Below are 17543 nucleotides of genomic sequence, written 5' to 3' on the forward strand. Positions count from 1 at the left end.
GGCGTCTTTCCCGTGATCGTTGTGGTCAAGGAGGTCGAGTTTCCTCTCAAAAGACTACCTTCGTCCTGTCTAACATTATTAACAGGATCGGGCGGAATATGAGATTGAAGTTGAAAAACAAAATAAATGGAACGTGAAAAAGCAGCCTGAAACGCATATCGACGCTTGCCATGTGGTTTTCTATCCGAAATTTTTGCTGTCACATTGATTATAGGAAAGCACTTATTCACTGTAAAACGAAAAAGTATAATTACAATAAATACACACCTTCAGTTTAGTACAATGTAAACGGTATTTTCGTTTTCAAGAGTATCGTTTGGAGTGTATATTCGATAAGTTGTATTACGTAAAGAGCGTCACATAGTTTCAGAAACGTGAAAATAATTTGAATAATTATATATACATTCCTAGTACGTGATATTTTGCATCATAATATATCTATATATATATATATATACATACATGTATGGTACACAATGATTGTTTAATTAGCGTATACTTGAGTGGCATTTTTTGTAGCTTATATACATATGAAGCGTATTCCCCCCAACGTTTTGTGAACATTTAGTTAGTATTAATCTTACTTGGTGACATGTTAATTACCATAAGAATGAGTTTGCTCCTTGTAAATAAAGAATCACAGTCAAAGTCTGAGGTTGAGGTTGAGCCGCTATCGAGGCAGCGAAGTAATTAGACACCAAAAATTCACCAATTGATGCTATTCTTGTCTTGTATAATACGTATGCACGATAATCTGTTGTCAATAAACGCTGTACAATTATAAACAATGCATTTTGTCATTCGGTACAATGATGCGTGTGAGAAGGATACGGGGAGAACATAAAAAGCACATGTCAAAAAGAATAAACCTTTCATGTTATTCCAGCCAGTTATAGCTGTAAGATTTCAACATATTCCTTCTATGTTCAGATAAGACAAAAGCGTGAATCTATAGAATTCTTTTCATATTCAAAAATTTGAAACGGAGCTATCCTAAAATATTCCTAACACATTGTACGCCAGGTCAGGTTTATAAAGTAATACTAGAAATTGTCTGAATGCATGTCGTGATCTTGCTTCGTTATTAGAATAATGAAGAGCAGTCACGTCACAGTATTCGCGCTACCGCATCTAAAAATATATTCATTGTTAAATCACGTATTGTGAATACATTATGAATATTCAGCTCTGGAGAATCCTTAAGTAAAAAAAGGCGACCTATTATATGCATACCCCAACCATCGATACTCTAGCATTCAATTACCGATCGCCGTATTTGTCTTTCAAAAAAAGATGATGCTGTTGTTGGAAGGAACTATGAAGGGAACTATTATTTGCGATGATGGATTTTTCAATTTGAGATTCATTCAAAACCAGTAACTTTCATAAATTGATAAACCGAAGTACCTATACACCCAACAATCGGAAAAAAATAGCAACGGATTGAGAATTTCAATACGATCTATTCCGATTTCTTTATCCAAACGAATGTTTCGTATTCTTTGAAAAGAATTAATTCGGATGGATAGAATTGAATCGGATTGATAATTGCCATCCCTTATTCTAAATAAATAATTGAAACGAACAAGCTATTAGAGGTGGCATTGTCGCGAATATGACGGAATAGGAAAGAACAGATAAAATCGAATAGAAACGAATAAACAGATTGAAACGAACAGTGTCTCATTGGAATAACTCATGCTTAATTCGGAAACTCAAAGAAATGGGATTCATAATTCTGCTAATCGTTCCGTTTCTATTCTTTTCCGATTGTTGGGCAGCCATGTACGTAGCTACAACGTCAAACTTTTTTGGAAGCATGAAAACAACGAATACTTATTGTTAGTTACATATAGGTATACATATAATGACGTAAAATTCGTTCGATAAGTTTCAATTTTTGCAAATTATATAACGCGTAACACGCATGAATAACAACACAACCTGCAAAATATTTTTTCTTGCGTGTCGGCTATCGTGATTTTCAAACGAAATGGACAGTTCATTTTTTTTCATCCTCGTTCGGTTTATTTGCCCTCATTGCGTCCGAACCAGGTTTAAGTTTTGACCGCATCATGCTGGAATAACACTTTTGAATCAACGCACGCAGATAACTTTATATTCTGAGATTCCCGTTTTATTCCGTGTGTCATTTGGCGGGAATGTTGCGTTTGTGTGATTGTACAGGATCAACGATTTAAGAGTTGGATAACCAATGCTATTGCCTGCATTGTGATGTCACTCAAGTTTCATAATCAAAATATCTTTCGATCCTCATGACTAAGATGCGTACCAATATGGCGTTATGTTTCTGAATAAGAAATTGTGGGCATATATATGTGTAGTAATATTCAAAGCACCTTGAATTAAACTGATTGGACGACAAATAAGCTTACAAAAAAAGTAAGGTAACATATGGAAAGCCTGAATTACGCAACCCGGTGAAACGGTCAAGTACAATAAGTTTCTGGCAGTGCGAGAATGAATCTTGTTTTCGATAGTATTTTGTTGTCTGGTAACTGTTAATCTCAATTAATCTCAATATCCGATTGCGCATGTTGCCGTCTGATTTTTATTTCTGCAATACGCTATCTACGCGAAACACTTATCTCTGATGAATGTATCATGAAATAGTATATTGTGTACAAAGAGGCAAACTTCTTGCCTTTTCGTACCGATCCTAAGTTTGCAATATGAGTACGAACCGAAGCTGAATATTCAAACTTTATAACAGTTATTAACTGGTACCAAGTATGCAGCAAAACCAACTGCTGTAGAAAGATTCATTTCTATTTGAAACAGCAATTTTTAAGCACAGCGAAATGCTGAAAAAAAACCCGAATCATTGACCAATCATCCTCCTGCATCCAGCTGTTTGCGACACCTGAAAATGCAGCTTTGAAACAGGAAGGAATTCGGAAGGAGATGTTAAGTAACAGAAACAATATCGCTTGTTAAAAAAGTAAAAATTGTGTTTTACAATAGTGTTAAAAGATGATTTGGTTAGACCGTGATTCATATGTCCTTGCTATCAGTACGTTTACACGGCGCTGTTATTACGGTTTTACTATGCTGACGAAGTAATACCGGATTTAAAAATTGCGTGTAAATAGCGTATTTACATCGGATGCAACAGTTATATTCCAGTGTAAAAGTACTTGATGTCTACTCCGTATCGAATGGCAAAAGTGGGACAAATTCGTGCACGCAAGTCCGAAGTGCCGGTAGCGCTGCGCACGGCTCTAGTTTCATTTATTGCACAGTTTTGCCAGATTTAGCTACTTTGCGTCTAATTGGCTATTTTCAGAGACGTCTACTACGAAAATATGGTCACATAATGTCGCCGGCCGCGATTAACTATGTGTAAAATGATACAGTGTTTACGTTCGTACAAATGTACTTTGGTCGCTGACTGAAGATATATAAAACTGATAACCTTATGGGACTTTTTCAGTTTTTCGCGATCGAAAATGAACGAGATATATTGTCAATCAGCGTCCTCTGCGGCCTACCTAGGACGCGCAACTCAATCCGGCGATCGGTCGGTAAGTAAAGACAAGAACTGATGTTACCATCGCTCATCGCGTGTGCCCAGATAATGCAGAGTCGAATATTATCACGTCTAAGGAACGACGAACGTGAGCAGACTTAAATTTTTATACAACCCCGTACGGGCGGCGTATACTTTTCTACTACGCAAATTCATTTGGGCCATATTCAGTAATGTCAATCCAACTCCATCGGATCGATAAAAATAATGTTATCTAAATAGATGCACAATAAAGATGCACCTGGTTTACCGTTAACAGAGTTAGAAACCGTTTCTTGATGCAAAGGATGGGAGATATAATCGAAGAAGTTGATCAAAGGATGATCTAATAAACTCTAATAAACCCCGATGAACCTCAGGAAATCATTATCACAAAATTGATTAAAAAAAAATTAAAGATGATCAAGTTTCTTTTTTCAACTTCTGCTCATATTATCTGGTTAGATTGCTGGGTCCGCTGACCCCCAAACACAAGATTGGTCAGAAATTTATTATCAAGTGGTCCAGATTATAATTACTCATATCTGTCCACTTTATTATACATTTATGGCTGTGACCGTGCCGATTGATAGGAATTTCGAGTTTGACAATATGTATTCCCGACAAATTCGGTACTATTTTATCCTGAATTTCAGCACTTTTCCGGTAACCCCTAATAATAATATTACTCGCAGGATACAATTGTGTAATAATAGTATATATAGGATATCAGAAATTAACGACTGATATCACCTGAAGATGGATTTTCCAAATTCTTTATAATCAAATTCTCATCGATTATCTACGATATCTCTATCAAAAAAATACAGATGAAAGGTTGTAAGCCCTTTCGGAAGCTTCAAGAGTGTTTGGCTTCGAACAATCCATTGGTCTTTTCTGAGACAAAATTCTGATCTATCGAAGTATTTCAATAGATTTCCGCAAACAGAATTTACAAATTTTGCGGACTTGGGTAGAAGAAGAATTTCACAAATTGAAGCGAAGACATTGGTAAAACGTTAAGGAGTTACATTATCTATATATGTTAAAATTACAAGGAACTTGTTAGAAATTCATGTACCTGCTTAGTAATCATCCAAGAAATATGCATCGTTGATGAGTTATTGGAACGGCATCGGGTTCCGGTGGTGGATTGATTGACCATTTTGGAGAAATATACTTCCTGCAAAGATTACAAGCCAACAATGCCTGTACTGATCTTTGTGATTGGTGGCAAGGCAGCCAACTTATACGTAAAGCTTTTAGTTATCGATGCATTATGTTTTTCATGTTTTACGAATGTATATATATTATATATTATAGATTCTTGGTGATCGGTCAATTAAGAAAACGTAATTTAGTTGACGTTTCGACCCGGATATGGGCCCTCCTCAGAACGATTTATTTAAAAAAAAAACATTTGATTTGATTATTTGACATAGATCAAACGGGTCGACATCTCAATACTAGAATTAAGGAACACCAACGCAACATACATGAGATTGAAGAACGGCACACAGCTCTAACGAAACATTGTATCGATAAACAGCACACATTTAATTACGACAACACAAACATCCTTTGTGAAGAAAACAATTACTATAGAAGACTGTTATTAGAAATGTGCAACATTGTAGGTCATACCAATTCCGTTAACCTCAGACAAGACGTTGAACATTTAAGCAATATTTACAAACCTCTAATCTCGGCGCACACAACAAATATTGTTTAACCTTAACTATTTTTATTTTTTATTTTTTAAAAAAAAAAAAAAAAAAAATTATCTCGTCTCCATTTACAGTCCTTTCTACACAACTTTTCTTACAAAATATTTATTGTTTTGTTTTTGTATAATTGTTTATAATAGGTTCACCTTCACTCTGGATTATATTGTTTTCTCCCATCAGTCGTTATTCACCTGTTGATCCAATTGGTTCAACCAACAATCTTTCGTTAGACATGTAGAACTTAATTATAAAGAGCCTACCTCCACTCAATTGACACCTGTGAATTAATTTCATTGCTAAAATGACCTTCTTTAATTACCTTTTAATACTATGACATACTGACTGTGAAGAAACATAGTTCTTTAATCTTTTTAATTAATGACTACCAACTTTTAACTCCCACATATAAAATAACTTGAAGATTGACATTGTCTACCGTCACTCAAAAGAACACTGTTTCCACCAATTGTAATTGTGAATTCGACTACATCTTGTTACACTTACTTAATTCAAAAGGTAAATAACACCAAAAAACATCCTTATCTCAATTAATCATAAGGTCTTACTATCAACAATATTTAATAGCTCTAAGAGTATTACATCTATGATAATTAGGCCCGATTACTTCTAGTACCATGATTTATACTATAAAATTCTTTTTTTGTTATTTTTGACAGTTTTTTAAAATAAATCGTTCTGAGGAGGGCCCATATCCGGGTCGAAAGGTCAACTAAATTACGTTTTCTTAATTGACCGATCACCAAGAATCTATAATATATTACATACGAGGTCGAGAATTCTTATTCATCAGTTTACGAATGTATCCTCTGGAAGTCTGGCCTTCACAGCTTCCTCGGCAAGTGTCTGCGGCAAATAAGAAAAATGTTTGTAGCATATGTGCATTATGTATTATCTTACTTATTAACGTAAGTAACAATAATTCAATAATCACCCGTTGAAAATTTTTCCCACTCAAATAGTTATATTTTTTATTCCAATTGATTCATGATTTGCGTTCTTGATGAATCACTTCCTTTCTGTCGAAAGTAATAAATTTACATGTATGTATAATGTGACAAAACATTTCTTTTGTGATTTTTAATTAAGTCTAAAATCAATTTACGAATTCTTGTGATACAAAAAATTCAAGAAAGAAATACTGGGAATGCTGTGCCGGATACGAAATTGAAATTAAACTAATTTCTCTGGAAAGTCGAGTTGTTCAACGAGTAACGAGTAAAACTTGCGAATTTTACAATTCAACGATTTTACTGTGTCAACTGAAAGATGTTGGAATTTCCAAACTCTTAATTGCCAAAGTTATGTGCACCTTATGACTGTAATTAAAATGTGAAATTTGTCAGAAAAAAAATGTATTTACGTGGAATTCACTTTGACTAAACTGGAAAAATCCTAAGGTATTACGATTCCACATGCGTTACCCATTATCGAAGTATGAGTTTTATTGACAATGAGTTAAATTTATGCAAAAATAAAATTGTCATTTGAAAAGCTACAATACATTAGTATTTGACGAGTGAAAATAAGATCACTCATGCTCGTTTCCGCACCACCGCAAGCGGTGGAGCACCCGGCGCGTTTTTTTTTTCACGTGGTATCCCCAGTAGGCCTATTCCACGGAGAATAGTAGCAAGATCGATCTTACGTTCTTCGAAAAATTGCAAATGACTTTTTTTCACATGTTAATTACGATAAATTGTTTTCCCAATTAATTTGTACTCACGTATATTCGCAGTTTGTTCGAAATTCTTCAGTTCATATAACCCGCTGACTATTTATTAATTATCGATGAAAGATGACTGTTTTAATTATGGATGAAAGATGGTTGTTTTAATTATGGATGAAGGGTGATTGTTTTTATCTTATATGCGAACGGCGATTGACCTTGGATGTTCGCGTACGGTCTTTTTTCTTATAAGGTATGAGATAATCATTAAAATGGAGAACCTGGTGAATACGTAAAACAACAACAACTAAACCAAGATCGAAAACACGAGTCGCTGTAAGATGGTGGCATTTACCTATCGAACGACGATGCAGAAATCTTTGAAAAAATGGAAACAAATCGGAGTAGAATGAGCCCAATCACCAAAATACCAGAGCCGTATAATTCTACAGTGAAATACAAGCCGAACATGACCTATGAGCAATTTGGGAAAAAAAAACCTGCCACTAAAACGATCGCAATAAAAGACTGTAAAACCATAAAAAAAAAGACTACACCTGAATAAATTTTACCACACTTTGTGATCATGATGATTCTGAATTACATCGCTAAGTCTATGTATCGGTAAAAACAATATGACTGACCATGAACCAGACCTAAACCCGACCGGAGCTTAAAAAATGAAACGTTAATTTTGCAGTATAGTCAATAAAATTCAGTTACCTGGAACATATGAAAATATAATTAGTGAAATATGTCGATGCAGACAAAAATATACTTAGCCTAGATGAGTAAAAAATATAATTAACAAGCAACCAGACAAATTAATTAGTTGAAACAGACAGAAGATTTGAATAGCTGAAACAGACAAAAGATTTGATTGGCTGAAATAGATAAAAGGTTTGATTAGCTAAAAGAGACAGAAAGTTTGATTAGCTGAAACAGACAAAAGTTTTGATTAGCTGAAAGAGATAGAATATTTGATTAGCTGAAATAGACAAAGGTTTTACTAGCTGAAACAGATAAAGGTTCCATTAGCTGGATCGGACAAAGGATTGACTAGCTGAAACAAGCAAAAGTTTTATTACCTGAAATAGACGAAGGTATGGTTAGCACAATCACACAAGTCCGTAAACTGACAAAAAACTTGGGTCTAGTCCAACATGATATTCACTTTAATATTCGTTGCTTCGATTATTAATTGTATTTATGAGTAGAAAACTTCTAAATTTTTTGAATCGACATCTCTTTCTGATATGAGTTAAAAGTGAATATCTTTTGCAACCGAACATTCTATAGTTCTCAGTGCGTTTGTTAAGAAACTGTTTCTGTGGCCCTGAAACAAAAAATAATACGATCAGTTAAACGAGTGTTTCTGTACGTTTCAGATATATTTTATAAATACTTACGCCAAGATTCTCCATCATCACTGTACACTACCGAGATTTTTGTACCTGCGCGTGGAGCGCAGACTATCAAATGACGCGCTTTCACTCATAACTAAAAGGTATCAAGTCCACGCGCAAAAGGCGCCGTGGAACTTGAAAACTTTATTATTCGTCAGAAAATTGACCGAAGAGCTGAAAAATCAGCACATCGAGAGTGCGTAACTATTTTATGTACCGTTTGCAAAATCGACGCGTAAAAAAACGTGCCCGATTCCCGTTATTAATTTACGCGCAAAAGGCTGCGTCCAATTCTTGTGATTAATCTATGCGCAATAAGGCGCGACAGATTAAACTGTCAAAATATTTATATTTTCTGAGATTTGTTATGTACTGTTTAAAAATTCGATTCGTCAAAAAACGTGTCCGATTCCGGTTATTAATTCACGCGCAAAAGGCTGCGTCCAATTCTCGTGATTACTCTACGCGCAAAAAGGCGCGACAGATTAAACTGTCAAAAAAATTTGTATTATCTGGGACTTGTCCCAAAAATTCTGTAGAAAGCCAATCCGCATCTGCATCTTTCTGAATTAGATACATTGCTATGCGGATTGTTCTTCTCAGATTGCAAATCGAATTGAAATGAGGAGGGAGGTTGGAGAGCATGCATTATTGTGTGGCGTGACGGTCGGCGGTCCTCTTCGACGCGAAGTCTTCGAGCTCAGCATCTCTCCCCATCTAGCGTACCACGGAACGCGATAGATGGTCCAGAGATGCGTTTTGCCCATTCAGACGATCACAGAGATCAATTCAATGGAATAATGATCGGTAATGACTGAATAATTAAATTGAATAACGATTGAAAAATGGTTGCAGAGTGACAAGAAACGGGAAATTCAATCTCTTTGATACTCAAATGCTTACAAATGGTCGAGAGGCTTGAATACGGAATCGTTTGGGAAATAAATTTCTGTGATCGTTTGACGCTGTGGATTACAAAAGTTAGTAACATCACGGCACATCGCGACCTTCCTACCCTCGCCTGTTTCCCAACGGAAATGAGAGACTCACACACACATGCATAAACCCCGCGACGGATCCCAAAACGTCCACCTACCTACCCGGTTACCTATATTCGATCTAAACGATTCTCCATTTTTTCCAACACACATCATTCTTCATCATTTGCGCCGTGGTCACTGACTTACATTTTCGTTGGTTACCTGTTGGGAGCAAAATGTTTTTGTATCGTAGTCTGCCTACTCAGAACACAGTATTGCGGTTGTATCTCGCCAACCCTGATATTGTATGTATTATTTTAGTAAATGTTGGCAGACTATCGGTACATTAACCTTTTGTAAAATCGATTAAAAACATCCTGTATCCTAATTAGCATTTTTCAAAGCGAGCTAAGCCTGTAGTTAATCAATACTTGTTGGCTGTCAAATGACTCAAAATGATATATAATATAAGATGCAATTTGATTACGTTACGTTATGCCAAACTTTGGAATTTTATCGACTTAACAATAATGTGAATAATTGAATACGTTCAAACCTCAGGTGAACCCACCACTTAAACGACATCATCGGTAAATTCAAACGCAGATTATTACATCATTTGCAAAACACAATTCAATCTCGCGAATGCCGAGTATGCGATGGTTACCTGTCGCGATGCTCATTCCACTCTTAGCAACGTGCAAAATTTCTAACTTCACGTAAGCTACGGTAAATTGGGTAGCGAAAAAAAATTATTCGACCGAAAGTCAAGCACGTTGCCATCGTGAATGAGCCTATCCATGCAGCTAAGAAATCGAAGATTTGTGTAACAATTGTTACCGCCACGCCACGTGACAGAGGAATCCCAGGGAAATACCCATAACCTAACACATGCAAACTCACCAACGTTGCCGAGAAATAGAAAAGTTACTCGGAAGTCTCTGCTTAAATCTGTGAAAAACAAAACAAAAGATTTGAATTAATTTAGCAGATTGGATGTTATGCAAGAACAAAAGTTCGCCTTTAACTTTACCACCTTGAATTATCAAGCAATAATCAAAATAAGTATTCTTACCTCGACTCTGGGCTGCTCCACACTTTTACATGTAGTAGTTCTTGTAGCATCTTAGGTGAATTGGTGAAGCGACGCACTTTTTACATAATTCAGAACTTCACTAATCTCTTATAATCCAAACATCCACACCGCAATGACACTCGATTCTACACTCACTTTTTGTGCTGTAGCTGTCTGAACCGACTGAATAAACTTGCTAACAATGCAACTACGCATTTGTCGAAAATCAGCCAAAAAAGTAATAAAATTGACACTCGACGCACAGAGACAAAAATAGACATCATTGAAATCCGAAATTACACAAAACAAAGAAAACTCGGGACACGTATTTCACCTTCAACGTTCACAACTACTTATAACAACGCGGTCTGAATATTGAACTGCTCTGAATACACGCGGTTCCGCTCCAGCTGCCCATAAACGACTGATTCCGCACGGCGCTCAGAAGAGAATCAAATCAGTTTTCTGAAGGACGGAAGATAATAATTCTTCCGCTCTCCTTGTTTCTCTTTCCATGGAGTGGGGGTAGCTGTACGCGCCTGCCAGGCTGTTTTTCTCCCTTCTCTCCTCTCGTGGCCCCCACTCCATGGGTAGAGCGACAGAGAGAGCGGGAGAATTATCATCTTCTGTCCTTAGAGAACCGATTGAAATCCGTTCACGGGACGCTTACGCCGTTGTTTGTAAAATATTTTTTCCCAAAATTGTTATTATACACTTCCACACAAATAATGAACAATATTTCTCGGCAATCCTCTATCCATGTATTGAAAAATTTGAGTCAAGTCCAAAGGACAGGCATCAAAACATTGTATAATCTGTTGTAAAACAAAAATGTAAATCAATAAAAGAAATTTTACCGTTAACTGAGAATATGTACTTTACGTTCTCGTTGACCGAAGTATATATGTCGTAGGCATCTAATAAAATCGGGCATTTAATTAAAAGCCTAGTCATCTAATTAAATGCCGGCATTTAATGAAAATCGTATTGATGTCTTTCATTTACTATTATCGTTTAGAGTTTAGAAATTTTATGCTCTAAGGTTGTCACAGACAACCAGCTACACTAGCAGCCGGCGACATTTCGAAGACCTTCAGAATTACTGCATGCCAGGGGCTTGGCTACTTTAGAGTTTGTTTTGGCGTCCGATTTTCCGGATCACGGATTATTTTATTTCATAATCTATACGCAACTATCGCAGCTGCTTACACGCTCGCACCTGACTCTTGTGGTCTATTCTTATATGTCTGTGACTCTAATTTACTCTACCCACCAATAATTTTTGTGCTAAACAAGTAAGAAAAAAAAAAATGAGAAAGATTAAAAAAGTTAGGCGGCTGAACTCCATGATACCGCAAAGACTGAATTTCACCACCACGTTTCACTTCTTCAGTATCTATGTTTCACGGTTCCATATTCCCGCGCAAACAATTTGCCTCGCCGCGTTAAGTGTTTACGTTTGTAATATATTTGATACTTGATATTTCTCGGAAAGATTTGACGCGTATTATTTATCAGGAAGTATCGCATAATACGAATGATGGCGGATCCCATGATAGAGCAGAAAATTCAAAACATGGTGCGAGAGTATGTGGATTTCCTAGATGATCAGGTTTGTAAATCTGAAATGAAAATTCACCCTACACCGGCAACTCCTAACCTTAATCATAACCCGATGACATTTTTTCATATTTCCAGGAAGATCAGGGGAGATACACAGATTTAGTTAAAGCAATGATCGATGAGAAAAAACACCGACTCGTTGTGAACGTCAACGATTTAAGGAAAAAACGTCCAAGCAGAGCGGCGAGGTTAGTTTCACCAAGTTGACTGTTGTCTTTTTAGCAACGACGCCGAAAGTCAGCTAGCCATGGGTGGTATCTTGAAGTTTATTCGGATCTCATGAAAGCAATGTCAAAAAAAAGGCATGTGAATAACTGCATGTCGTAACATAGTTAATAATCTGACGTAATTTCATGTGGATCTCTGCCCTTGGTACGAGTTTCAAAACAATCCCTTTGGCTATCTACCTAGAGTAGTCTGTAGTCACTTAATCTTATACACTGAACTTAGATACGATTACTCCACTTGAAGTGGTAATTCCTCCACCCTCGGAGAATAGATAGTTAGCCACTGATGTTAACAAATTATGAAGTAAAATTTTTTTTATAACAATTATGTAGTTTCTAATATACCGTGTATTCTATCTCAGTATACATTAAATTATATCCAGAACTGCCACTGACTTCACAAACGGAAAAAATTCAGGCCATGTTATTCTTTAAGAAGGTGTCCTAGTCGATTTTGACATTGACGTATACATCTCCAAATATTGAAGTTCGTGTATCTCGAACGTGAACATGGGCTTAACAGCCCCATTCTATACATAATTCTTAACTAAAACATTCCAATACATTTTTATTCGACGCAGAAATAAAGGAATGGCATGAATTCTATGAATTTAAAATTGCGATTTCATAGAAACCATGCCATTTCCTTTGTTTTGCATCAAATGAAAATATATCTGAGTATGTTCTTGTTCATAATTGAGTATAGAAACGCCAAAAACAATTATTTCACTGTAAACTACATTGGATAATTGAGAACATGTATAACACATTTTTTTAATGAATTTCTCAATGTTTAAATGTTGGCATTATTGGTAATCGGAATGTGAAGAGTCAGTTCAAAACGTCTTCTAATTAAGTGATTTATGTATATTAGAGCTGTATTATACATATGTAAATTTCATAAACACATGCATACTCAGATATAGCAATCACTTCAATAACAGGAGATTTCATAAAAATGGCAATGTTCACTGTCATTAACTCTGCCCAAGCTGTATCTCCTTGACCATTTGTAGAAGAATATCGAAATTGTAGATTGTATACTACTGAACGTCTTATGATTTCAACTTTCTGCTACTGAGATGATAGAAACACACAAAATCTATATCACGTGAATTAGGTTGATTTCGAAATTATCTGTGAGACTTTGGATTTAATACTCTTTCCAAAATTAAAACCTCCCTGTATGTGCATATTAACTAATAAATTCGTTGGCGTTTAGTTTGCTAAGCAACTCTTTTGAGGAACAATTGGCCTTCCAAACTGCATTGAAGCAGTATGTTGAAACAATCGATCCGTCATACTGTAAGAACCATCCAGATTTGTTCATTGCGTTTGAGGGCAGCTTTGGTACCAAACATACGACGCCTCGAACTTTGACATCAAGGTTTCTTGGCAATTTAGTGTGCGTTGAGGGTATTGTTACGAAATGTAAGTTGAAGGATAAACCTATGTAGTGGCCTAAGAAAATCAATAGAATGTGATCGAAAATAATAGTGTTGTTAATTTATTTTTATCTACAATTTGAAGGCTCTTTGGTGAGACCCAAGGTTGTCAGAAGCGTTCATTATTGCCCAGCGACAAAGGTTGCCACCGAAAGACAGTACACAGATCTTACTTCTTTTGATCCATTCCCAAGTGCCAATGTTTATCCAACTCAGGTAATGAAACACAGAAATATACATAGTTGATGGTTTCATAATATTTAACAGAACTTGGTTCTTGACCTCTGCTAGAGCAATTTATTGATTATATATTAATTTGAGGTGTTAAAAAGTATAATAATGTGACTGATTAGGACGATGATGGCAATGCGCTCGAAACTGAATACGGATTATCGAGTTACAAGGATCATCAGACTTTGTCAATCCAGGAAATGCCTGAGAAAGCACCGGCGGGACAGTTGCCTCGCAGTGTGGATGTAATCTGCGATAATGACTTAGTAGACTTATGCAAGCCTGGAGACAGGGTCCAAGTAGTTGGAAACTACAGATGTCTTCCTGGCAAACAAGGAGGATTTACATCTGGAACATTCAGGTGTGAGACAGTAGCAAATTTGTGTTTTGTTGCTTCATTCCAGCTGGAAAGTTTTTTTTATATCTGACTTTTAAGTATGAGATCATCTCAATTAATGATATTATCGTTTGTTACATTCTTCCAGGACTATTCTTATTGCGAACAACATTTCTCAGTTGAACAAGGATGCCAATCTTAAAATATCTCGAGCTGATCTTACAATGTGCAAAAAAATGGCCAAGAAAAATCACGTGAATAACATTTTTGAACTGTTGAGCAAATCTTTAGCTCCATCGATACATGGACACGAATACATTAAGAAAGCTATTCTATGTCTGTTACTTGGTGGAGTTGAGAAAATTTTACCCAATGGAACAAGATTAAGAGGGTAATTTCATAACGTTTTGAGATCTAAATAGTTTTCAAGTAACATTTTTTTTTTTTTTTGTAACATATTGGAAAACACAATTAAGAAGGGCTAACATTTTTCAGAGATATTAACATTCTGCTTATCGGTGATCCCTCTGTTGCTAAGTCTCAACTCTTGCGGTATGTTTTGTGTACCGCTCCCCGAGCAGTTCCTACAACTGGTAGGGGCTCTTCAGGAGTTGGTCTCACAGCGGCTGTTACAACTGATCAAGAGACAGGAGAAAGAAGGCTCGAGGCTGGTGCGATGGTATTAGCTGATCGTGGCGTCGTTTGCATTGACGAGTTTGATAAAATGTCTGATATGGACAGGACTGCCATACACGAAGTCATGGAACAAGGAAGAGTTACTATAGCCAAAGCTGGAATACATGCCAGTTTAAATGCACGCTGTTCTGTATTAGCTGCCGCTAATCCTGTATATGGTCGAGTAAGTATGCATTATTGAACTTTTCAATTAAAATTTCAAAAAATTTTAAGTCCTAAATAAACTGTTAAAACTTACTCATTAATTAACCTGGAGCTAAATGTCTGAGCAGTGTCTTCAAAAGATGTAATTTTCTTCTAATTGAATTAAAAAAAATGTGTGTCTCACAGTCGCACTGACTAACAAACCTGGCAACAAATTTTCAGTATGACCAATATAAAACACCGATGGAAAATATTGGGCTACAAGATTCGCTGCTCTCTCGATTTGATCTTTTATTTGTAATGTTGGATCTGATTGATTCGGATCAAGACCATATGATAAGCGATCATGTCGTAAGGATGCATCGGTACAGAAATCATACAGAAAAAGAAGGTGAAGCTTTGCCAATGGGAAGCAATGTTGATTTGCTCAGTACAAAGAATCCAGATACAGTAGATGACGAGGAGACAGAAACGTTGGTATATGAGAAATACGATCCTCTGTTACATGGATTATCTCGTGCAAAAAGGTAGAATTTTTCCAACTCAGTACTATCCAACTTGTCACAGTTGGATAAAGAGTATCACATTTTCCTATAACTTGATGTATTATTTTCAGTGATAAAATACTCAGTGTTAAATTCATGAGAAAATACATCCATATAGCGAAGTGTATGAAACCAAATCTTACGGAAGAAGCGAGCGAAGTGATCGCAAATGAGTATTCTCGTCTAAGATCAGAAGATACTGTTGAGTCCGATGTGGCAAGGGTAAAGTTATCAAAGCCATAGTTTTATGAAATCTAGTCAAAAATTTTGCTACTTGATTTATAGAAATCAATGAGGTGATTTAATGCTTAATTTCTTTAATAATTGTGAGACTTACGTTTAGACACAACCCATAACTGCTCGGGCTTTGGAAACTCTCATTCGTCTTTCAACGGCACATGCCAAAGCGAGACTCTCAAAAGACGTTACCGTGGATGACGCGTATGCGGCAATAGAGCTGGTTCAGTTCGCCTATTTCAAGAAGGTGCTGGAGAAGGAAAAGAAACGACGAAGAAATACAAGTGAAAATGGCACACAGAGTGCAGACGAAGAGGATAGAACTAAAAAGCGCTCAAGAAGAGAAAAGGTTGTCGTTTTTAACAATTTGAGATGCTCCATATTTCATTGCGTACTTTAACACTTGGATTACGTTTCAGAAACAACCTGGAGAGGATGGCTACGACGAGTATGAATTCGATAGTGAAGATGAAACGCATATCGATGAAGCTATTCGAAGAACAACTCGTTCACAAATTGTAAGAGTTGAATCTGCTCCTCGAAATGGTTCAAATGTGACAACAATTTCTTCAACTGAATCTGCACAAGTTGAAGAAACGAGTCCTGTCACCATTGACAAAAATAGGTAACGAAAGATTAACAAATTTAATTTGATTAAACTCAATGTGACGAGCTAATAAATTATCTTTCGCGGCTTATGAATTTTTTATAGATGTAGATGAATATTTTGAAATTCATTGTTTTTACTTGGATTTTTTTAAATTTCTTCGAAGATAGTTTCTTGTCATATATTTCTTATGCATCTAATTGAAATTTTTTTCATTTCCGTTTTTGGAACAGGTTGGAAATTTTTCGAAATGCTCTACAAAGATTGTTCCGCGAAGAGCGTTCTCAGTCACTTCCTCTGTCAAGGGTACACGAATACGTGAACAGTCAACATTCTCCAGACTTCACAAAGGCGGAAGTTACTGCTGCTGTAACAGAGATGACAGATGCTAACCAAATTATGCTGGCGGATAACATAGTTTTTTTGATCTAGGTAAATCTCACATGGCTTTTTTTTTATTTGTTTTTTTTTTTTTTGTGTCGTTTCACTACAGTTGAATAGATCCAACTTCTTACCCGGTTTAAAATGATTCATATAAAATTATTTTTGTAATTTTCATCTATTGGATATAGTGTTTTATTACGAAACTAATATGTCGATTTAAAATAAAAAAGATAGAAACATCATGAATTTATTTGCTTTATAGATGAGACATTAATTATTCCATTTTCCTAATTGTTTTTGTATTTTTGATTTTGTGATAAGTCAATCTATAACTGTACAGTAGAACTCATATATAATTGAAGCTACAGGGTCGAGAATTTTAAGAATTAGAATTTATGGGTTACCCTCTCCATCAAAATATTCATCTAATACATATTCTGTCGCTGTCTCCGAATGCTCTATGTATTGCGCAGTACAGTAGTTGCATTGAAAAGAGGCAAGATCAGCAGAAGCAACTTCCCCCTCTAAAGTAGGGGATGTTGAATTTAAGTGGTTCGAATTTATAGGAGTTCTGTTGTATGTAAAGAATATAGTAGAGAAGACATTTGCTTACAAATGTAATTTTGGAAGGTCTTTTCACGTTGTTTGGCAGTAAAAAAAAGG

General features: G+C 35.9%; 1 protein-coding gene across 1 annotated transcript; it reads left to right on the top strand.

The window, feature by feature from the left end:
- The first annotated feature begins 11835 nt into the window (after window positions 1-11835).
- On the top strand, window positions 11836-17525 carry LOC107225809 (DNA replication licensing factor Mcm3). The gene is made up of 12 exons (XM_015666395.2): window positions 11836-12016; window positions 12103-12215; window positions 13477-13685; window positions 13785-13915; window positions 14053-14291; window positions 14416-14658; window positions 14763-15126; window positions 15330-15634; window positions 15724-15874; window positions 15996-16238; window positions 16309-16514; window positions 16730-17525. Exons 1-12 carry the CDS (start codon window positions 11942-11944, stop codon window positions 16926-16928), a joined length of 2478 nt encoding a protein of 825 aa, XP_015521881.1. The 5' UTR covers window positions 11836-11941; the 3' UTR covers window positions 16929-17525.
- The last annotated feature ends 18 nt before the right edge of the window (window positions 17526-17543 follow it).

Source organism: Neodiprion lecontei, chromosome 2, assembly GCF_021901455.1.
Source record: "Neodiprion lecontei isolate iyNeoLeco1 chromosome 2, iyNeoLeco1.1, whole genome shotgun sequence".
Lineage (NCBI taxonomy): Eukaryota > Metazoa > Arthropoda > Insecta > Hymenoptera > Diprionidae > Neodiprion > Neodiprion lecontei.

Coding starts and splice junctions, on each gene's coding strand:
- LOC107225809 (XM_015666395.2), top strand. CDS start 11,942: ATGATGGCGGATCCCATGATAGAGCAGAAAATTCAAAACATGGTGCGA. Junction 13,686..13,784: donor TGAGGGTATTGTTACGAAAT/GTAAGTTGAAGG, acceptor TACAATTTGAAG/GCTCTTTGGTGAGACCCAAG. Junction 15,875..15,995: donor TTGAGTCCGATGTGGCAAGG/GTAAAGTTATCA, acceptor ACTTACGTTTAG/ACACAACCCATAACTGCTCG.